We start from the raw sequence: 23,012 nt of genomic DNA on the forward strand, positions 1-23,012 counted from the left end.
CTGCCAACTCATAGTTTGCCTAACTTCTGTGACCCTTGTGTAGAAAGTCTGGTAAATTATTTTAAGTAGAATTCTGCCTCTTCTTTCATGTTGTAAATAAGCAGAAGCATACTCACTCTGTGCCTTACAAAAGGATAAGCAAATTCTGGATATGTTTAATTCTTGCCTAAATGTACAGGTCATGCTGAGATATGATTTGCTTATGATAAAAAAGGAAAAGCTATATTTTAAGATATGCATTGTTTCTCTAGAAGGTTTTTTTGTAGCATATGTTGTAATTCGTACTGACTCAAGATCAACCAGGTCTCTAAGTGTAATGGAAATAGTGTCATTTATTATCTGAAACAGCATGGCAATAGGTGAAATTGATTTCTTTTTAATTTGAATGATTTAAAATTATTTGGAATTACCCTTTCAGGTAAGGGAGAGGTTACGAGTAGCACTTGAAAGATGTAGCTTATTGGAAGAAGAACTAGGTACTACGCATAAAGAGGTAGGTTTCTTTTTTTAAAAGAAGTCTTCATGTGTGCATGGTGGGTGTCTTAGTCAATATTTGTACACAGTAATTTATTAAGTTATTAAGGTTCACTTTCACTTCTTATGTTTGATTTTTTTTATTTTTTTTTTTTACCAAATGGGATAACTATAATTTTTAACTTGATCACTGTGAAAGAGCAGGAAAGGAGAAAAAAAACAAAACAAACCAAACAAAAAAACCCCACCCCAACCCCCCTGCCCATTCCCCCCGCCCCCTCCAACCCAACCAAAAAAACCCAACAAAACAACAAAAAGAGTTCCTGTGGCTTTAAAATAAGAATTTTTGGGTTGCAGTGGCATAAGTTTTTGAGTGCCTGTACCATATTTTATTAATACATACCTTGCAGTAGAATCAGTAATTGTTGTTTCGCTTTTACAGCTGTTCCTTATATAATTGGTGAGAAAGGAATTGACTTGAAACATATGTATGTAAACTTTTATTTTCTTTTAGTTAATGATTCTGAAAGAGCAAAATAATCAGAAGAAAACACTTCCAGATGGGATGCTGGATATAAATCATGAACAAGAAAATACACCAACTACAAATGGGAAGGTACAGCCATTTACTTTTTTTTAGCTGATGTCTGATTTTTAATCATTCACTATAATATTTTAATTTTAAACTATAATAAAAGATTTTTGAGGGATGATTTAATTAAAAAGTCTCAGTTACCACAATTCTGATTTTTGCAGTCTGTCCAATAATAAAATTATCTTGGGGAAGGGGTGCTTACAGGTAAGTAACAGTTTGTTTTTCAAATTTCTGTGTAACATGCAAATTGTTTTTTTTTTTCCTGTTTAATAGCGATCCTCTGATGGTTCTTTATGCCATGATGAAAACCTTGCTAAAGTGATTGAACTCCAAGACATTATAGATAAGCAAAACAAAGAGCAGACACAAATGAAGGAACGTCTTACTGCTTTGTCTAGCAGAGTAACAGAGCTGGAAGAAGATCTTGACACAGCTAGAAAAGACTTAATAAAATCTGAAGAAATGAATACAAAGTTACAGAGAGATGTACGAGAGGTGAGGAATAAACTGTCAAAATTTGGGTAGTCACAAATGCAACTGCTCTGTAAAATTTTCAGTGTCACTGATGCTCAGTCACAGCTTTATGCTTTTGAATATCTTTGGTTTGATAGGTGAGAAGAAAATAATTTAGGGCATGATGGTGCTATTTTTTGTTTAAAAAACCCAGTTGCTTAAGAAAATTTATCTTCGGAATAAATCTATGAATAACTAGATACTTCACAAATATATTAAATTAGAGATTTAGCATTGGGAACTTTAACGTGTTCTTGAAAAGATGCTAGATCTTGCCATAAATGCTAAGGTTATTCATGAAGTTTTGAATTTTTTAATTTTAAAGTTGTATGTAGTTGAGGAATCACTTCAATTTCAGTGGTGTGATTGACAGTTCCTGTTACTGATCAATCACTAACCTCCAAGGTCCTATGTATTGCAGTGTACTGTATCTTTATGAAATAGAAAGGGAGCTTAGTTAAATCCAAGAACACTCTCTGACCGTCCCCCAGGAAGTAAAGATTTGCTGTGTTTGTGCCATTGAAAATGTAAGTAGCAGATCTGTGGTGTAATATAATAAAGACCAATCTTTTGAAGCATTCACCGTTTAACACACCCCCCCCCGCCCCCCCCCAAAAAAACCCCAAACCAAAGTCATTGAACTCGTAAGGTTAAGACTATTCTTTTAACTTCATTTTTTACTGAAATAACAGAGTATATCTGATTTAAAAAAAATCATTATTATTTTTGATCTGTCGGTTTTCCCCCCAGTTTGATCACTAAGTAATTATCCCTTATATTCTAAATTTTGTCTTATTTCTTTCATAGACTATGGCCCAGAAGGAAGACATGGAAGAGAGAATTACAACTCTTGAGAAACGCTACCTCGCTGCACAACGTGAAGCTACATCTGTGCATGACCTCAATGATAAACTTGAAAATGAAATTGCCACTAAAGACTCCATGCATCGACAGGTTGTAATTTGAAATAAGATAAAGTACATTTTGCTCAGCATAAAACTAATGTAAATAATTAATGTACATACTGTACTAAAGCACTTTGCTTTTAGGAAGATAAATATCATCTGTAATGTGCTATTGTTAGCGATTGTTTTTCAGTAACTGGAGGAGTGCATTGTGTGGAGTTTTGCCCTGGAAATGACGATGAGACAGTTTACTGGGGGGGAAATGGTTTTGAGCGTTTTAGTGCACTTGATCATGGTGCAGCAGGGCTGTTGTCCCTATTAATTGTTGATTTTTTTAAGTTGTTTTATGTGTATCCAAGCATCTTTAGTTTCATGTGTGAGAATTACTCATTCTAAACTAAAACAGTCTTTATATTTGTGTAGTGTGTGGTGATTTTTATAGCCTATAACAGAAATAAATGTTGCCTTACTGTGGGAGGAAATGTGACGTATGCTTGACATGAAGTAGTCCCACTTTATAAACCAGAAATGGTGGTTTAGCCAATCACTTTCTAACTAGAGGCAGGCAACTCTTAGTCAACAAGTCCCTTTTAGTAAAATTCTTAAAAGAAGTTGTACATGCTTTAAATTAAAATAAATTTTGCAATAATATCCATAGTGTTATTTAAAATATGAAAGATTTTTTTTCCTTGATGTAACTCAAAATCTTAGCACAGCCTTGACATAGAAAATTCACAACTTGTTCTATGCTGCTTCCCATACCGTAACTGTGTTTATTTGGTGATATAGCTGCTTTCAAAATACACAAAATTGTCTGCAGAAAAAAATCTGTAGAGAAAAAAATTTTCTCATGTAATTGAAGGGGAGGATGCAACATCTTTGGTTACAAAACCAGTTTTGGACAGTTTGTTCTCCATAGGTCTAGTAAAGGCAGTAATCTTTATCCTTACCTTCCTCTGATGAAAATTAATTACCTTTTTAACACTAAGTATTTGCTGATCATAATCCTGTGTAGAGTGAAGATAAGAATAGACAATTGCAAGAACGACTGGAACTAGCTGAACAAAAGCTGCAGCAGACTTTGAGAAAAGCTGAAACTTTGCCGGAGGTGGAAGCTGAGCTGGCACAGAGAGTTGCGGCACTTTCAAAGGTGAGTCGATTGGACAGTGTCCTCAAGGTTCTCTTTTCTGTTGGTGTCCTGCTACACAAATCTGTTCTTAGTGTTGGTTACATTGTGTTTCTGTTTTTCCCCCAACTAGTTCAGAAAATGTTTCTGTTTTTCTGCATTTTCTGTTAATCTCTCTAAACATGCTCTGATTTACTTTTTTTTTTTCCTTTTTTAAAAATTTCTGCTCTTTGGAACTTGAGCAGGTTTTCTGTTAACTCTGTTACCTTATGAAAATGTCTCTCTGAATTATTTTGTTGCTTTTTATTAAACTACATTCAATAATAGGCATGAAGTCTTCTAAAACAAGAACTATTTCTGAAGGGGAACCCCAAATTTCTTCCACTGTTAACCAAGAATGTGGGGAGAGAGAGAAGTAATGGTACTCATTAATATTAAGATTTTTAGAAGGCTGCAAATTGAATAATGAAGTCTGAATTATATGTAGTAACTACAGATGAGCCTTTTCAAGTGCGTGTGTGTGTTTTCTTCTGAAGTCTTAGTTTCATTTCTTTCCCTGTTATCTTTCCTGTCCCTAACTGGCTCTGTAGTCTGACCTTTTGTCTCCTGGGAACTCTGCTGCTAAAGATGCTAAAGTATTGGAACTTACCACCAAGCTTAGGAAGGTAGAATTTGTATATTAGTCCTTGTTTCTGCTTGCTGCTTTCTGCTTTGTCATGATTACTAACAAAGGGTCATATTGTCTAGGCTAGTGAGGAAAAGCTGAAAACGCTTTTTTTTTTTTAATTTTTTAATTTGTGGGGATATGAATGAACTTCTGCTGTTGCAGGCTCATTTGCAAGTAGTAGTTGATTCATGGTACTTAGGGGTGAGAGGCTTCATCATTTTGTTACTTACCATATGAACTCTTACTAGGTTCTTTTAGTGACAGAAAGGCATCTCTTCTGCATTGTGTATTACCATAAATGGCAGTTGCGCAAAGCATGTTAGATACATTATTGTGCTTCAATATTTCTATGCTTTTGAAACCTGTTTTAAAAAAAACCAAATTCTAATTTTGTTTTCAAATTGACAGGCTGAGGAAAGACATGGCAATATAGAGGAACGATTGAGACAGATGGAAGCACAGCTAGAAGAAAAGAATCAAGAACTGCAAAGGGTACTGTACATACTTTTGGCAAAGATAAAAAGCTGAAAGAAATAATCTAATCCCCTTCATAGCTGCCGACCATTCAGCAAAGCTGTTTTTATTTATCATCTCTAAACTAAAGCCAGAGTTTAGACTGGCTGATAGTTGGGAGATTTGAGCCACTGTACTATGGCTAACCTTAAAGCTCAAGAAAAAGCTGAGTCTCCAATGGAAGTTTGAAAATATGTTTGGAAATACCTAACTGCTGGTCATATTTTCTGATGAGGACACAGATCAAAAACTTGCTGAGTTAAATGACTATGGAAAAATTGGTTCCTAGGTTATAAATAATGGAATTGGTTCTGAAGTCTGCTTTTTTTGAAGCGTAAGCTCAGATTTTCAAGCTTCTGATCTCGGAACAGTTATTAAAGTCTTAAGTGTCCCTTATACTCCCTTGCAGAGTCATGGAAGCTACATGCAGTATTCCTTATTCCTTTCGAAAAATATTTCTATCAAAGAAAATGCATTTGGATTCAAGAAAGCTTACTGTTTTTAGAACCTGGAAATTGTTAGACATTGTAAATTTTAAGTTATTTCAGTAGCTTTTATGTATCTTAGGCTAGACAGAGAGAGAAGATGAATGAAGAGCATAATAAACGTTTGTCAGAAACTGTTGATAAGCTTCTGTCTGAATCTAATGAAAGGCTTCAGCTTCATCTCAAGGAGAGGATGGCTGCCTTGGAAGATAAGGTAACAAGTCACAGTCCAGCATATACATTAATTAGATGTTCAACATTCTGTAGTGATCTGTGTATTTTGCAATGTGTCTGTAACTTCTGTAAGTAAATACTAAATCCTTATTAATAAGTAGTTTCTGTTAAGGCTCTTTTCTAGTGTGGATTTTGAAAATATGTTCCTAAAATTCTTTTTTTTTTTTTTTGAGGTTGTCCCTGGGCATTGTACTACAGTGCTGAGAAGGCATCTTTTAAGAAGCTTTATTCTTCCCTAGCTGACTGGTGTGGACTCATAAATAGGGTCATCCAGTGTAGTACAGGAAGTCTAAAGAATTAGGACTAGAACTTCGACCTTTTCAGTTCAGTTTCTTTTATTTCCCACTGCTTTTGTCTGTACCAGTTACCCTGAGTCATTGTGGGATTCTTGCAAGTTGAAACAATCTTGCATTTTCTTCCCTGGTAGATAATTTTGACACAGGTTATGTGAATGTAAATGGGCTGTCCCTGTGTTGTCAATGCAAATCTCAGATCTTTCCTCTGTGTTCAATTCATCTTCTAACTTGTGACATACTTTACTCTGTTTCTTTCCTTTTTGCTTTTGGACCTAGGTCCTGACGGATTTTTCTTCCATGCATGCCTTTAAGTTAGATTCCCTTATTTTCCATCGAACAAAGCAGTGTCTTCTAAAGTAGCGCTTTACTTGATGGTGACTTTGAATTGCTTTGTCTTGGATTAAAAAAATACTTTGTTTCTTTTACTGAAGAGTGAAATGACCATCTGGGGAAATGTTTCAGTAAAAGCTGAGTGGCTTTTGTTTTAAAGTCATGGCAATAAAATGCTTCAGTTGCAATATATAATGATGGATTCAGACTTTTATTAAATGTTTACTTTCTCTTTCATACATGTCAACTCAGTTCTCATCCCTAAACCATCAGTCAGGTATCTGACATGTCCTTCCAGAATTCCAGGACTGTGCTCCCCTTAGATCATTACAAAGATGTAGTTTGTTCTTTCCCCTATTTTTGCGCTCTTGGAGCTGCAAGGAATGGAGTAGTGCAGAACAAATATAGGTCCTACTGATTCTCGTCCTTTCAGTTGGTGATAAAGGTGCTTATCATCTGGCACCTAAGGTTGCAAACTTTGTCTTCTGTTTTTTAGTTAACATCACTATTTCCAAGATCACCAACTGCTCCTAATACTTCAGAAATTCTTGTTATGGGCCTTGTTACGACATCAACAAGGTTGCTCTAACAGTCTTTATAAATTCAGTTTCTGAGAAGCAGCTGACTGTGGTTTTGTTTTGTTTTTTTTTTAAAAATAAAATGCTTGAATGTTGTGGGGGTGTCTCAGGGTTGACCCTAACTCCCCTTTACCTTCCAAACCCTAATTATGTTGATGAATAATGAGGAAAATCTAGTTGCCCTTCGCTGTGAGTAACAGCTTCTAGAAAAGTATTCTTGCTGTGGCTTCCACTCATTCTTTTATGATAAGTTGGGAAAAAACATGCAGGTAAAATGTTAAGACTTTCTTTTGATCACTTGGGCTTTTTTCCCAGAATGATTAGTTTGTTCACGTATGAAACTTTATTTGCATCTTAAATGTGTGATAATGGTATTACTTATCTCAAGGAAATGTGCTTAGCAGAACTTTTTTGACAATGGTGGAAATGGAAAAGAAAGTGATCCAGTTATAAGTTTCCTGTTAGAAGGGGAATCTCTCTCTCTCTCTTTTTTCTTTTTTTTTTCCCTTGGTATCACATACTACAGTCGAATACAATAGTTGAAATTCTTTTTGATTGTTGTAGCTCTCAAATGTTTCTTAATTCTCAGATGATTCTTAGTCTAAATTTGGAAACTGCTTTGAGTAGAGATTGTAGTAGTCATAAGTACTTATATTTACTGGAGTTGTTTAGAAATAAAGATGACAGCTTTGATGTTAATGAAGGCTCTTAAGTCAGTGAATGTTGCAGTTCTAGAGGTACAGTACATCCAAGAAATTACTGTGTAGTAGTTTTGTAGGTCAGGCAAGTGAAAATAAAATGAAAACCTAATGATAACAGGCAGTAATGTCTTAGTAACCACTCAGTGAATTACTTTGAATTATTTTAGCTGCCTAATTATTTTCTTTTTTTTTTTCTTTTTACTCGCTTTGTCAGAGCTTTAAAAGGCTAGTATTGGTATTAAATTTTTATGGAACTTGTAATCTTACTAAATCCATTATTTAGAGGGCTGTACACCTGAAAGGATAAACCTTCAACTATAATCAAAGTGAAATGATGTAAGCAATAAAGTATCTGTAACTTAAGATGCATCTGTATAGTGTTGACTGAATTTTTTTAATACTTATGTTAGTTATGGTTTGAGTTAGAAGCTTTTATGAGTAACATAATTTGTGATATGTTTTATTTTAGAATTCACTTCTTCGAGAAATTGAAAATGCGAAAAAACAAGTAGAGGAACTTCAGCATGAAAAGGTATAATACACACTTCTGAAATATTATATTGGAAAATAATTGCTGCATTGCTACATAGCAGGACCAGATTTGAATTCCCTCATAAAACTTAACATTACCTGGTCTGTTTAAAAGTAGGGAGCTGTTATTGCTCATTTTATGGTATTGTGTGCCTCATTTTTATGAAGATTTTATAGGTAATACATAGCTTTTTTACTCAAAGACTTAGCATGCTTCTGAATATGTAAAGTGGCTGGATATGTTGGCAACTTGCCAAAGTTTAAGGATTGTGCAGAATTTTTATACTGTTGTATGTATGACCTTGAACAGTAAAAAGAAAAGATAAATACTTTTAATGTTGGGTATTTTCCCATAAGTTTTTTGTTAAAGCATTGGGTATCATGAAATGTTCTTGTTCGACTGATAAAATTGTTTTAAAGTTTTAAGAATTGAGGGGCAGGGAGAGAAATATTTATTAGACTTGGCTGCTCCTTTGCAATAGCAGCTGTCTGGTCTTTTGCTTGTCCCGGAACTGACAAGTTCCCTTCTTGAATAATAGTGGTGGGGCCTTTCATTTCTTCGCATTCTTAAGCAGTGGCAATTGATTTTGTTGTCACACTATCTGTTCTGAAATAATACTTGTTATTGCTTATTAAATCACAGGTGTACTGCATCTCCCCAAATCATTCTAGTAAGTAGCTAGGTCAAACTGTAGAGGCTGTGCTTCTGTACTAAAATGAAGAACGCATTCAGAATATTTTGCAGAATGTGCTTTGAATTTTTGTATGTGTAGGCCAGCAGTTTTCACACAAGGCACAGATGTTCATCATCAGCCACTTTTTATTAGTCTTTCATTGTTTTCTCATTCATTGGATTTCTCTGTTGTTAAATTCTCCGTTTCTAGAGCATGTAAAAAATGTCCAAGTTAAAAGTGAATGCATTTAGAACCTTTTGTGCACAGAGCCTGAAAAATCTTCTTGTTTCTTATTAAATATTATCACTTAATTATAGTAAAGTTAGTAATATGTGAATTTTATTTCGTAGCTGTTTTTAAAATATATATTGTCATTACCTACAGTCACGGTGTAGAGAGACAACAGAATTATTCTTGGATGCCCTTTTGTGATGGTGCTGTATTGTGTGTAGCGAAAATCATTTTTACGTTTTATGTCATTGAAGGGTATGTTTTAAAATGTTATTTCTGAGTTTCACAGAAATGAGATCAAAAACCTAAATGTTAGTTTATAAATCGGTATTCGACACTGATTTTTAAGTGTATTGTTATGTATTTTATCTGTTTATTTTTACAGGATCAGCTTGTATTAAATGTTGAAGCATTAAGGGCTGAAAATGACCAAGTGAGACTCAGAGCCACCTCACTTCATCATAGGTATCAGCACTTAATTATAGTTTATTTTTTTCTAATTTCTTTAAAGTCACTTTTGCTAGATACAATATTGTCTATTATAACTGAAAATAGTTATAACTATAAAATGTATTCTTGATAGAGCATATAAAGCAGTTTTTATACTGCTTAAAAAAATTGGCACTGGTGGGACAAGAGGAATCATTTGGGTGGGGTTTTTTTGGTTTGTTTTCCCCTTCCCCCTACCTTCATAAGGATAAAATGTTTCTTCATGTTGTAGCCGACCAGATTTCAGATACCCTATCACATCTTCGTCCGTGCCTGACAGTCATACAGACTCCTATGGCACCTCATCAGTGCTAAGGCGTCCCCAGAAAGGACGTTTGGCAGCTCTCAGAGATGAACCTTCAAAGGTAATAGAACTCTGAAATCAAAATAAAAATAGAACTTTGGCAACAAAATAGATTAAATGAGGCTAATCTATGGCAAGGAGTTTTTGGACTAGGAGTACATAGCAATAAACTGCTAGATTTTATATATCCTTTTTTACAAACTAGTGCACAGCTACTAGTCTTTTTATTTGTTAGCAAGTAATTGCAAAATTATAATTTTGAAGTCCAATTTAAGTACGATAAGCCTGTAAAATACAATTTAAAACAGTCCTACTTTTGTGTCTATACACAAAATTAACGTTACTGTTCTGCAAGCAATTTCAAGTCCCTTTCAGGACATATAACTTCTCATTGCATAAACCTGATTCCAAAATACCCATTGGATTTGATAGCAAAATTCTACTCTTAATTTATAGTGTATATAGCCAAGATATGTGATGTTTTAATTTATTCAATGGGCCTGTCCATTTTTAAATTTGACTAAAATGTAAGATGCAAAGTTTTCTACATTATAGCTTTTCTTACGTTTCTCTAAACATTGCTGTCTTGATGGATGCATTCAGCATGTAAGTGGGCTTTTAAAAAATTATTTTAACCATCTTGAAAAACAGTAGAAATGTCACATTTTTCCCATTTGAGTTTGGAATTTTTTTTTTAATTAATTCTCTTAGGTCCAAACTCTGAACGAGCAGGACTGGGAGCGAGCCCAGCAAGCAAGTGTATTGGCAAATGTGGCACAAGCATTTGAAAGTGATGTTGATGTCTCTGATGTTGAGGATGATAGGGAGACTATATTCAGCTCAGTTGATCTGCTATCACCAAGTGGTCAGGCTGATGCTCAGACTTTGGCCATGATGCTTCAAGAACAGCTGGATGCAATCAACAAAGAGATTAGGTATGGTCTATCTGCTGTTAAGGTTTTGATAAAAATGAGTTTCTGTGACACTAGAAATCCTTTTTGTGTGGTTACTTGGAAAATGGTGGTTGCCTATTCAGTTTCCTGGTGGCGGGATTGACAGAAGTAACTAGTTTGCTTCAGGTTCTTTGTCTTCAGCCCTATTTATGGAAGGGATTGTGTATTACTAGTTTGACAGAAACCCCTGCATGGTGGTAATAGCCGTAGTGTTTACCACTTTTTTCAGATTGGATTAGAAGATTTTTCAGTGTGTCTGTCTTGTCTGATAGGTACTGCTTCTTTCTAATGCCCAAGTCAGCCATTCTGTTTATATGGTATTGTTTGAATGTCATGTTCCTTTGAAACTTTTTTCTTTTAGACTTATACAAGAAGAAAAGGAAAACACAGAGCAGCGTGCAGAGGAGATTGAAAGCAGAGTGGGTAGTGGAAGTTTGGATGCCCATGGCCGTTTCAGGTCCATGAGCTCCATTCCTCCTCCCTACGCAAGTGGTTCACTTGCTGGTTCTTCCCCGCCTGGCAGTGGCCGCTCTACCCCAAGGCGGATTCCACATAGTCCAGCTCGGGAAGTGGACAGACTAGGTATCATGACACTGGTAAGTATCCATTAACTTTCATTTTTTGGAAGAGTGTTCCTTTTCTCTAGGAAATCGGTTGTTTGATTTCCCCTTCCCTTCCGTCTTACTCAGCTGTATTTTTCCTTTCTCTAGGTTTTTCTACTGCTTCCTTTCAACTTCTATAAAAAGTGTAAGATACAGTCATAATGATTAGGAAAAACGTTCAGAACTCAAGTCTATTATTTGGTCAACATCTCATGCCTAAGTATTCCTTCTGTTGTTATGGTCTTTCTTCTGACTCCTCTTCCTAGAAGAAATAATATTTTCTTTTCAACCCCTGGTACAGCAACCACTTTTTCCCTCTGCTTTAAACTTTATTTTTAGCAGTCCACTATTCCACTAAATATTCAGCTAAAAAGTGATTTGCATATATTGCATTAATCTTGGAAGATTGTGAAGGTATCACAGCTGTTTTAATATTAATGAGTGCTAGTGTCTTGTTTTAGCCAGTTAAGAGTGGTAGGTAAAAGAAGTATCTGTTAGACCTAGTAGCTGATGAAGTAGTAGCTCGTGCTTAGCAGTTCAGCGAGTAGAGAAAGATGGATCCATTCTTCTGACATTCTTACGACTGCTTAGAAAAATTAATACTTCTAGGAGCTGCTTTATGCCTGTAAACCTATCTGTAAAAACAAGATACAAGTTTTCCACTTTCTTGTTTTTACATAAATGTTAAGCAAACCTAACAGTGTCTCATATTTAGGATACCTTTCACTAAGAAGCATTCTGGATATGGGTATTTATTTGCAAGCACTCTCCAGGAAGAGCTCCTTCTGTAATTGAGTTATATATATAGCCTTATCTCCAGATTTGCATATGCATTTGGAAACTGTACTTACTAGTTGTATGTGCAGCACCATACTTAGTATACCTTATTTTCTTGGATTACTGTACTTTTATCATGCCTATATCATGCTGATTGGTAGACAAGGGATGATATCCATCACTGTAAGAGCAGGTCAACTATAAATGACTGACTAGGCTCATTTAGGTCTCTTATGGGTGTGTTTAAAAATAAGTATTTTGGCTAACTACTTTTGCTGGCTTTTTAAGGTGGATGTGTATGTATACCAAAAAGTCTATTTTTTTGGTAAAATGGAACCATTTTGCCTTTCTTGAATTAAAAAAAAAAAAAAAAAAACCAAAAAAAACCCATTATACTAGCTCTAGCCACATATCCAGGGCCAAGCACACTTCTTTTACAGAAACTAACAAATTTCAAAATGTGGAGTGCTTTAGAATATAAAGTTTCCCAGTAATAAGTAGTTAAACTAAGTACTTCTCTTACAGAAAACCATATACAAATTTAAGTAGCTGTTTTAATGAAAACTAGATCAGAAGAATCTGTGTCTTGTATTAAAATCTAATGTAATTGAACAAAAGTAAACTGTAATTAAGTTCACTTTAGATCATAAGAATTGTGAATCAAAGGCACTGGATCTGTTTTTTGCAGTTGCATTTGTCTGATGTTTTCGTACCTGGCAACTGATTTGTGAAAGCATGAAAACAAGAAGCTATGCTTCTAGAATTACAGAACAAGAGCTTTCTAGAAACTTTCAAAATGGCTATTATGAATTATCAGACTAAATGAGTTCTTGTGGGTTTTTTTTCGATGATTTTAGTAGAAAGTTGCATTAGTTTTTGAGCAAGATGGCAACATTAGCTTAATGCTAACTGCAGTAGTGGTGTTAGGCAGTTCAGTTAGCGGGAAAATGCCTCATGATTAAAATTAATTAAAAAGCATCAACATGATAAATTGTGAAACCTGGAGCTCTCTGGAACAGTAAGTTCTTGCGGACGGTTTTCATTTCATATGGTAAATATTTTCTTTTTTATGGGTTATCAAATTTAATAGATGAAGGACCCAGCAAGGGTAAAATGAGTCATCTGTGCCTTGTTGGAGAACTTGGGGAGGGACTAGATGATATTTAAAGGTCCCTTCCAACCCAGACTCTTCTAGGATTCTCTACGGTCAGATTGAACAAAACTTTACATAGTAATGTTGCATAGTTTACATGTATTCTAAATAAAAAGTTATTAAAAGTTGTCATTTATGGAAGGGGAACAACACACAATTCCCCATCTGCAGAGGGGACTGACTTTATTTTTGGTTACAGCCTTTTGAAATAATTTTTCGCCAAATGCAATGATAACTGTTAAACAGATTATCTAAATTAAACTTTTGTCAGCATCAGTCAGAGTAACTTGATAACTTGTTTACGTGAATCAAGGTTGCTGCCTTGCTCTGTGCACTGGCAGAGGTGAGATGTACCTAGGAAGTGAGGTACAGTGGCTTCTGGAGTAGATGGAGGATAAAATAAAACCGATGGTAGACTCTTGCTGAAACATTCCAGCACTTTAAACTTAGTAAAAAGAACAGAATAGTGTTACTGTATAGAAATCAGCTATTGTTGGCACTCTGTCTTTTGAAGTATGGCTGCTTTTTATGCGATGTAGGAAACAACTGCAGAAATTGCTAAGGTGTGAGAAGAGACTAGTGCAGACAATGTATTAAGCCTGCTGTGGCCACCATGTAGGTTAGATAGTTCAAGGCAAGTTCTTGATACATGACTGGAAATCCTCTCACCTTTTAAAAGCAACACCTTACACCCCCATGTACTTGACTGTTTTTCTTGCTGAAGATAATGCACTTTTTGTGTGCTAATTTGCCTATGATACTAATACATTCAAATATCGACAGTACTTTTGTAGATAACCAACTATAAGTCTTGATTATTTCTTTTCTTCCTTTTCTGCTCTTCAGGAATGCATTTAAGTAATCTGTGATTTGAAGAGTACTTCATACTGTGTACCTTTCTCTGTGCCATTGCTGTAACTGTTATTTATATTATCCCTAATATGTTTTGTCTGTACTAGTTGTTTCAGTCTGTGCTACAGTTTACAATAAATACAGCTTTTCCAAATTTCTTTTCTTTGCATGCATCTATCAGCCTAGCGATTTAAGGAAACACCGTAGAAAGGTAAAAATCTTTAGTTTATTTACTGTTGTGCGTCTTCATCTCCTTCCCTGTCCCCGAACTGATTGATGGATAACAAAAACATAAAAGAAAGCATTTGCAGGGTAACTCTATAATAAAGCAAGATTATATGCTCTTTGATATTAAATGTAAAATGGTTTATCATCTTAATATAAGTGTGGGCTTGTTTTTTGTGGGTTGTTCTGTGTTTTTTTCTCTTGTTTGACTTTTTTTGCTGGTGTGGGGGGCTGTTGCATTGGTTTCTGTTTGTAACCACTATTTTGCAATCTTCATGAAATAATATGTAATTTTAAATATCTGTTAGTGTTCACACAAATAAGTCTTAATTTCTGTTATTCAAACTTTGCGATAAACTGTAGCCACAGGTATGTAGAAACTGACTTCATAGAATCTTGCTAGTGATTGTCTAAACACATAACAGTGAAAATTAGGATGCCTTCTTTTCACAGGATCCTCTGGTTTTCTGTCTCTGCACTGGCTTAAACTGAAGTCAGGTATATTAGTTTTATGGTGGTGAAGACATTACTTTAGTTCTTAGCTCTATGAGTGAATAAAAGATGAATGCTTACTTGCTCATTTCACTAGCTAAGACTGAAATTTAGTAGTTTGTCACTGAAGGTAACAGAAAATCCAGAAAACAGTCAAACCAAAACCAGGCAACTGCAGAATGGTAAGGGCAAGAGTAATCCTTTAACACTGAAACAATTGATTTTTCCTTTCAGTATTTTGTGTACTGTAGATATTGCATTCATGTTTTGCCATTTCCAACTAACCCCTCAGGTTTTCATTTGTTTTCCATTAGTCTCCAGCTTCTAGAGAAGAGGTACGAGATGATAAAGCCACAATAAAATGTGAAACATCACCACCTTCTTCACCTCGATCTTTGCGTTTGGACAGAGTCCAAAAAGGAGCTTTACATACAGTGAGCCATGAAGATATCAGGGACATAAGAAAGTAAGTAGCTGTGAATAAGTCAGACCTGCCAGTAATTTAGTATTTCAGATTATCAGAATGAAATCCTAAATCTGCAAAGCTGTTCAGCCTATAGGGTTTTAGTCTAGATATTGGAGTGTTTCTCAAAAGTAAGGAGTATGAAGACATAAGTGGGTGATTATGTTACATAAACAGTAAGAATACAGATTTTGTTAATGATCAGAAATAGCTTTATGTGAAGAATTCTTCTGGTACTCAAGGTCTGTGTTAAGTTCGCTTCAGAAACGGAAGATGTACAATTCCAATCTTCTTTTATAGACTGGAATTTAGCTATGAATTCAGAAATAAGTTGTAAAATTACCATCATTTTGGTTGACAGATGTTCTTTTCAAAGTTCCTAAATATCTGGGATGGATTCCACTGAAGTATTTCAAACTTCTGTTGTCTAGCTCAATTTGTCAGGAACTTGTGTTGTCAACTTTGGCCTCTGTGAATGGCACTTTAAACACTTGAATTCTTGTTTCTTAAAGTGAGAATTGACTTGTTACATGCTACAGTATATGAATATTCTATCCTTTCCTTTCTTGCATGGTTTAGTTGTTTCCACTGTTTTTTCTGTTTAATGACATGTATTTTGGTAGATAGTTTCTTTTCATGACTCATTAAAAGCTGAAATTAGATGTCATTAATGAGTTACTGAGCTTTTGTTAACTTGCACAGAAACCTGAACTTGTCTCTCACTATGTTATGCCAGTGAATTTGTTGTACATGTGCTCCTTTATAACTCCTTTTTTTGTAAAGCTCAACAGGCTCGCAAGACGGGCAAACGAGTAATCCTAGTAGCAGTAATAGTAGCCAAGATTCTCTTCATAAAGCCCCCAAAAAGAAGGGGATTAAATCCTCTATTGGCCGCTTGTTTGGCAAGAAAGAAAAGGGACGACCTGGACAAGCAAGCAAGGAAACATTAGGACAAGGTTGGTTTGCCCCCCCCCCCTTTTTTTTTTTTTTTTTGGCACAGTAAAAGAGAGAGTAAAAGACTGAATTTTATGATGTGTGTATCAGTCTGTGCATATTTATGATTATTTTGATGCTTATGTACAGCATTTTTTGGAACTAGCGACACAATCTTCTGTAGGTCCTTTTATGAATGTAGGATGCAAGTTCAACTAGTCATGTATTGCTGTCTTTTAGTCTCAAGTATCTAGGTTATTGAACCTTATTGAACTGTTACAGCTTGTTTTGTGAAGCAAAAATTTAAACTGTATCTCAGAAGGGAAAGAGACTTTTTTTAGTATTAACACCAACAGTCATGTCTTCACTTTGTACCCAAAGGAACTCTCTTGAAACGAACCCAGGTGGCTTAGGAAATACTATGGTTACCTTTCTCTCTTGTGTAAATCTTTGCATAAAGCAGTATCCTTGATGTTGACACCAACCATAAGTGATATGGGAACACTAATAATTCACCTTACAGGTGATTGAAACATGAGATTCTCTGTGTGACTCCAGCTGGTTTTAGACAGCACCTATTTGAGTCCATAGCAATCTGATTTTCCTATTTTTATACACCATTGTGATGGGTATGTATTCAACTAGAGAATGAAGTGGTAGATTGGTCTTGGAGGTTTGGCTTTGTGCATTTCTGATCAGTAATATTACAACAGATTAAATAGTTTTGTTCAAGAAAGCAGTAGTGATTTTTGAGTTACAACTGGCCAGAACTGAGAAGATAACAAGACTGGTTTTTGTTTTGGTTTTTTTCGTAGTTGGCATGGCAGAAGCAGATAGTTCTTCTCAGGATGCATTAGGTCTCAGCAAGCTTGGAGGTCAGGCAGAAAAAAACAGGAAAATGCAGAAAAAGTAAGTTATCAAATATTTTTAATCCTCTGTTGTTAAGGTATTGCTTTGTATAAAAATGTTTTGTTTTCTTTTTTTGTTTTGTTTTCAGGTGTTTTTGCCTAGTATGGTGCTATGGCTAATAAGCCTCTAGAATTTTTTTTAATATTTTTTTCCACAACATTAATGGTAGCATATGTCGTGGTAACTTTGAAATGAATTTCAATGCTGAAAATTTATTGTTGAAATGCTGTAATAAACAAACATGGAGATAAAAGTGGACTCTTATCAAACCCTCCCCCAGATTTGTTATATTTAGTACCTGCTTTGGGTTTAATTCATTTGGAAGATTCCCCAAAGTTGCCTTTGGCTGTTACTTGCTCTGGAGTGTGAAAGAGTTGACAGAGTGAAAGCATGAGATGTTCTGTACAGACATCCTTCTGTATGCATTTGCTGGTTCCTTTCTAGCAGGTGACTGAAAGTGTTTCCTTTTGTGTTGCAGCTGCTAACTGCTGCTGTGTTCACCAATTTTTTCACTTCTATTTAAGGTTGCCTTCGTGTTTTCTCTCGTACATTTTAACAGCTGAAATCTTTTTTCCTTGCACTATATAACCCTGAATTCCTCTTTTTTTTTATAAATTGTGACTATTTCCTTTTTAATGGCACCTTCTAGGTACGCAGTTACCTTTTACTAGTCACAAGAATTTTTTCAGTGTGTGTCCAAGAAAATCTTTACTTTACTGTTCAACTTTTGAGTATCTATTGCATGCTTTGTTGTTCCCAGACTTGGAAAAGATGAAGCAAAGACTATAATCATAGGTGAAGAATAGATATCACTACTAGTAGAAATCTTGACTTGATACTTATATGGTAATACAGGAAACACTCAAATTTATGTAAATAGGATCAGGCATTCTTTGCATTTTTCCACTCAAAGCTGAGCCATATACCTTGAACTTTTGTTGCTTCTGTTCTATTCAGCTGTCTTTACTCTGTGTCAAAAAAGCTGACCAAGATCAGACATGCCTTGCTTTTTTACTTGCCTTCTGAAGACAGAATAGTGAATGTTGAAAAGAAAGTGGGCTGATTTTCTCTTTGTGAGAGATTTCTTGCAGTACCTAAGCTCTATTAACAAATAAGAGTAATGCCTGGTGGCTGCTAATGAAAACCAGCAGTGTGTTGGTTTGAAAAGTCAGAATGGAATGTGGTTTTGTTTGTATAACAGAACACTCAGCTGTTTTTCTTCAGACTGTTACACTGAAGGCAATCGTACCTTATTATGATCTGGTATTTTCCCTTTTCTACAGATCTTTAAAGTCATACCACATCTTGGTTGAATAAATAGTTCTAGTCTGGTCATTTCTAAATAGTGGTAGGTCTGTTCTTTGAACAATATAGATCTTTCTCAATACCAGCAACAAATTTAATTCTACAGTAAAACAGTCTATACTGTCTTGCTTTAATAAATACAAAAAATGCAGTTGCAGATAAATCATGACTTTTTGAAAGGCAGAATGTTTACAAAGAAGATTTCCTGGTGTTACTTAAAGTATACCTCATGGCTGCATGTTGTTGGTTGCTTAAAAGGCAAGTGTCTCTGTTAGACAAATGAAAACTTTTAGCTTGAAATTGCCTTGCCTAGCTATTAAATACGGGTATGTGCTTATTCACAGGAAGGTATCTACAATTCAGATATTTCAGTGAAAGTGGGTATGAAACAGGAATGTGTTGATGAAGTCACGTATCCTAATGTTTAGTTTTATTACTCTTACTGCTGAGAGCAGCAGCAGAGCCCTTTGAACTTCCATGAGAAATAAATCTTACCATTTTAAAAATCCCAGCAAGATACTTTAATCCAGCTGTTTCAGAATCCTGACAGGTATTCTGAAGATAGGAAGCAATATTATCACAAAGTGTCAAAGATCCCTTGCTGCCTTCTTGAGAAGTTCATTACGAAAAAGTGATAAAACTGCTCTGAATTGCTTTTCACTTTGATATTGGAGGAAGGTGGTGGTGAAACAAATTCTCAAGGCTGACTGTTCACTTATAAAATCCTGTATTCAGCAAAAAATTCCAGCTACCTGAATGCTTGGAACAATGGCAGCTATTTCTATTTATAGCTGTCTCTAATCCCTATTTGCTTGCTTATCTCTGATTTCTGCATGCATGCACACAAACAGGCTGAGGGCAGTATTCAATGTCTTTACTAACAAAAACCTATTTATAGTTACAGAACGAAATTACAATATACATTATTTGTCTGGTTTTGTATGCCTTTGAGTTCAGTTTAATCCTAGTTTTATATTTTTCCTTCATTGTTTTATTTTCCTTTTGTTTACCATTTGATGTGGTAGTGCAAAATCAGGGTAAGTTTGTATTTATTTTATTAGGATTGTTGTGAAATTATGATAAATCTCATTTGGATTTTTTAGCAATATATTAAAAGCTCTAACTTTTTCAAAAAATTGTAATCATGAGAGAAGATACTAGATTCAAAAGAATTTATTGTGAAAATGTGTTGCTGAAATAAATCCAGTGTCATCTAGTTCAGTGTGAATGCTAGTTCAATGTCTTGTCTTAATTTGCATGGTGTGAATTTTTATAATGGAAATATTAAACCCTACTTAGATGGCATTAGTTCTGTAATTTGGGGTTTGAAAGTTGTTTAGCAATAGTAGATATTTGTGGCAATTCATTTCCAAGGTAGATGTATTTCTGTAAAACCATTGCTCTTTGTTTACTAAATTTAAGTTGGTTTTAGTGTCTTGTTCATGCTGTTCATCATCTTTGTGAGCTGTACTATTGACAATGTTTGCCACAACTGTATTTGTGCTTTTCTGTGTACAACACAACAAACTTAATACTGTATTAATCAAAAAGGAAGGCAACCCTAAATTTAAGATAACTCTTCTTAAAAAAAGTTATACACAGAAAGTTTATTATATACCTTTAATCAATATATAATAGGGATATTAACTTCCCACTGATGCTCTGCCTGAAACTAGTCTATTTTTATCTCGTGTTTTACTACTGTTGCCTTTCAGTTTCTACACCTTGCAGCTCTGTCATTTCCATCACTGTCACTCTCTTCACCACCTTCTCTACAGTGTTTTCTCTACTCTGAACTTCTTCCAAATCAGTTGTCTTCAGTTCCATCCAAGAAATCTGGAATACAGCAGTCCCCTTTGGCTACAAGTTCTGGATTTATCCATTCCCATGCTGTCTTAATCCAGTGACAAAGTGATGTTGCTCCAGGCTGCTTTGTTTTCCTTGTGGGGTTAGCATATGCTTGCCTGCCAAGAGCCATTCTAAATACAAATACTTCAGATGGTCTTTAAAGGGCCTTGTGTGTTCACTACATCAAGCACCTGCAGTTTTGACATCATTTCTTATCCCATATGACCACAATTTCTTTGTTCTCCACAGCTGGCATTAGATGCCTTTTGAACATGTCTAACAACAAGTGTTCCCCCCCTTGCAGCAGCACATTTGGTCTCCCATTCCAAGTGATGTTCAGCCAACTTTTTATTAAGTCTGTAGACATCTATCCCTTGGTTTTGTCACCTAAGGGTTATTGCAGTAGCCAGCTTCTCCTTTGACATTCTTTTATCCTTCACAGTGCCAGCTTTATACCATCTGTTAACACTGCCAACACTAGTGCGATATTTTTTTTCCTCACTAAGATATGAGGCTGGATTTTGCACCCACTTCTTAAATGGTATAATTGGATGGCCTGTGAAACTAAACCGGCATGTCATTTGTGATCTTTACATAATCTGATCATGTATTGCTGGAATGCAGCAAGTTTCTTGGTAAAGTTGGAATGGAATTGCTGGAAAAGTGAAGTTCCCTGCTATAGGAAAATTTGCATCATTTGCAGATAAAACAGCAGCTGCCTTTGAATTCTTCCCATGAGATGTTTTGTCCCTGTGTTGTCTTAAGCTTTCAGTTTAATGATTCCCCGTGCAAGGAAGTTTCTATCTCTTCTTGCATATGAATAAACTCCACAATTAATTTTCTACTTCATGCATGTGTTCCTCTTTGGATCCATTGAATAATTTCTGCATAAAGTTATCTCATAAACGTTTTTTGTTTGTTTCTATTTCTACATGTTTGCCTCCCATCATGTAACACTTCCTTCCAGCCACACAATTGTTTTCTGCATGCAATACCACCATGAGTTTAAAGTTTGCATCATAACCTCACCTTATGCTTTTGATATGTTCCCTGTACTGCTCATTTCCAAATGATTTGCTATTTCATGGTTAACCTGAAATACGCAGGGGGACTTATAAAACTTCCAGAAATTACACTCCAGTTCTCTGAATTACATACAATACCCCAAGCAGCTTTATAAGCTGGGGAGAGGCAGGGATCGCATGCTCTTTTTGGGTCACCCTAGTCAAAACAGAGGCTGTTTTGGGCATGTCTGTGCTCTTTTATCACTAGCAGGCCTCCCCTGCTGCACAGTCATGTTACCACAACCACCAAAAAGGAAGACAAAGACACCAAATTTGAAGTTAAACTACTTGAAAAAAACATTGTATTCCTTTCTGTGTCAAATACAGTATTAAGCATTTTATTCTGTTCTTACCAAGCAGTATTTTTTTAATATCTTGCTAACTTATTTTTCTCATTTTTGAATCTTTAAACAACAAAGCGCAACAAAGCCAAATGTGTTCAGGGCTAGTGATTTGTAGGATTAATGTCATGTGTTCTGCAGTAGCAGGAAAATAGCTCGTCCTTTATTCCTAATTTAGAATTATATATATCTTCTTGAAGTGTACAAATATGTATTGGCTCTTATGGTCTTCTCTTCTTTGTTAATAAATCTAGCTATTGAGCTGCTAACTGCTGAACACTATTTCCACCTTAATTGTTGGGTCTTAAAATGGGTACATTAGAATGATTACTTTTAAGAAGTTATCTGGCAGTTCCTTCCTTCCTCCCCTTTTTTCATTCCTGGGCAGTACATTTAATTAGGATAAAGTATTGGGAGGCTCTTCTAGAGCAATAGGAGTTTATTGTCATGCAGGTGGAGAAGTACTGTCTATTGATAAAACAGTTGCTAGTATATTTATTTATTACTGAATTGATTATATTTTTATATTTAGTTATCTACCAATATAACATGAGGATCCTAGGTATGCTAGCTTGTCTAAAAGAGCTGAATACTGCATATCTGTTTTGCAGTAGTAGCAAAGAAAGCTACTAGTCTGTCAGTAACCCCTTTTCAAGATGTTTTGTGTGGTAGTTTTTTAACATCTGTAACTTCTAAATATTTTATGAACTTGGATCTATTCAACAATACAGTTCTGAAGGCAGGGAGATTTTGTTTGGTTTAAATTGTGAGAAAATGATAAATATATAATGTAGGATCTTCAAACTGTAGTATTGCTGCTTATCTTCTTAATTCTATACTTGCAGGTATGAATAAAAAGCATTAAACAATAAAAATTGTCCAGTTAGATGAAGTTGGTTCTTTCTAAAATTCTGAGGAGAGTGAGTGGAGACTTAACCATATACAACCAGTTTTCAAAAGCAGCTTAAATACACTTTTTTCAGACTTTATCCTTTTTTTTCCACACAGACGTATCCAAGCAACATTGCACGCTTGTACCCGCAACACTAGTTTTTGTCTCTTGGTTTATCGAACATTTTTGGCAGCTATTTATAGGGATCTTGTGAGCTTCCATTGTTTCTGTAAGCTGAATTGTCAATATTAAACGTCACTCTCTTCTGTTTCAGAATAACAAAGGAAATGGTGTCATCATAGGAGATGAAAGCTGGGTTTCACTACATAGCCTTTCAGAATATAATTGCCAAAGTGTGGGTCTCTGAATATAATGGTTGTCTGAAGCTATGCCTGAAATTCTGACAGGCTCACTGTTGCAGACTGAAATTCACCAATTAAATGATTACTGTCCCAGTTTCCAGCCTCGACAGCTTGATGGACAGTACTGTTTCGATGGCATGGGTATCTGATGTACTCATACGTTTCCACAGGTTTCAAATCTGCATGTTGAGGAAA

General features: G+C 35.2%; 1 protein-coding gene across 11 annotated transcripts in view; it reads left to right on the forward strand.

Annotated features, from left to right (window-relative positions):
• PPFIA1 (PTPRF interacting protein alpha 1) overlaps positions 1 to 23,012 on the forward strand; it is a 60,450-nt gene that overhangs the window by 23,347 nt on the left and 14,091 nt on the right. For 7 of the 11 annotated variants that reach the window (XM_075048273.1, XM_075048271.1, XM_075048277.1 and 4 more), the window contains 16 exons: positions 419 to 493; positions 989 to 1,090; positions 1,343 to 1,564; positions 2,390 to 2,536; positions 3,503 to 3,637; positions 4,204 to 4,278; positions 4,689 to 4,772; positions 5,361 to 5,492; positions 7,887 to 7,949; positions 9,239 to 9,318; positions 9,575 to 9,707; positions 10,358 to 10,581; positions 10,961 to 11,195; positions 15,015 to 15,166; positions 15,947 to 16,119; positions 16,912 to 17,005. In XM_075048273.1, coding sequence (XP_074904374.1) covers positions 419 to 493; positions 989 to 1,090; positions 1,343 to 1,564; positions 2,390 to 2,536; positions 3,503 to 3,637; positions 4,204 to 4,278; positions 4,689 to 4,772; positions 5,361 to 5,492; positions 7,887 to 7,949; positions 9,239 to 9,318; positions 9,575 to 9,707; positions 10,358 to 10,581; positions 10,961 to 11,195; positions 15,015 to 15,166; positions 15,947 to 16,119; positions 16,912 to 17,005 — 2,126 coding nt within the window. The remainder of the gene's footprint in view (positions 1 to 418; positions 494 to 988; positions 1,091 to 1,342; positions 1,565 to 2,389; positions 2,537 to 3,502; positions 3,638 to 4,203; positions 4,279 to 4,688; positions 4,773 to 5,360; positions 5,493 to 7,886; positions 7,950 to 9,238; positions 9,319 to 9,574; positions 9,708 to 10,357; positions 10,582 to 10,960; positions 11,196 to 15,014; positions 15,167 to 15,946; positions 16,120 to 16,911; positions 17,006 to 23,012) is intronic. The other 4 variants (XM_075048275.1, XM_075048282.1, XM_075048280.1 and 1 more) reach the window with 1 other exon arrangement.

The sequence above is a fragment of the Buteo buteo genome, chromosome 16, assembly GCF_964188355.1.
Source record: "Buteo buteo chromosome 16, bButBut1.hap1.1, whole genome shotgun sequence".
NCBI lineage: Eukaryota > Metazoa > Chordata > Aves > Accipitriformes > Accipitridae > Buteo > Buteo buteo.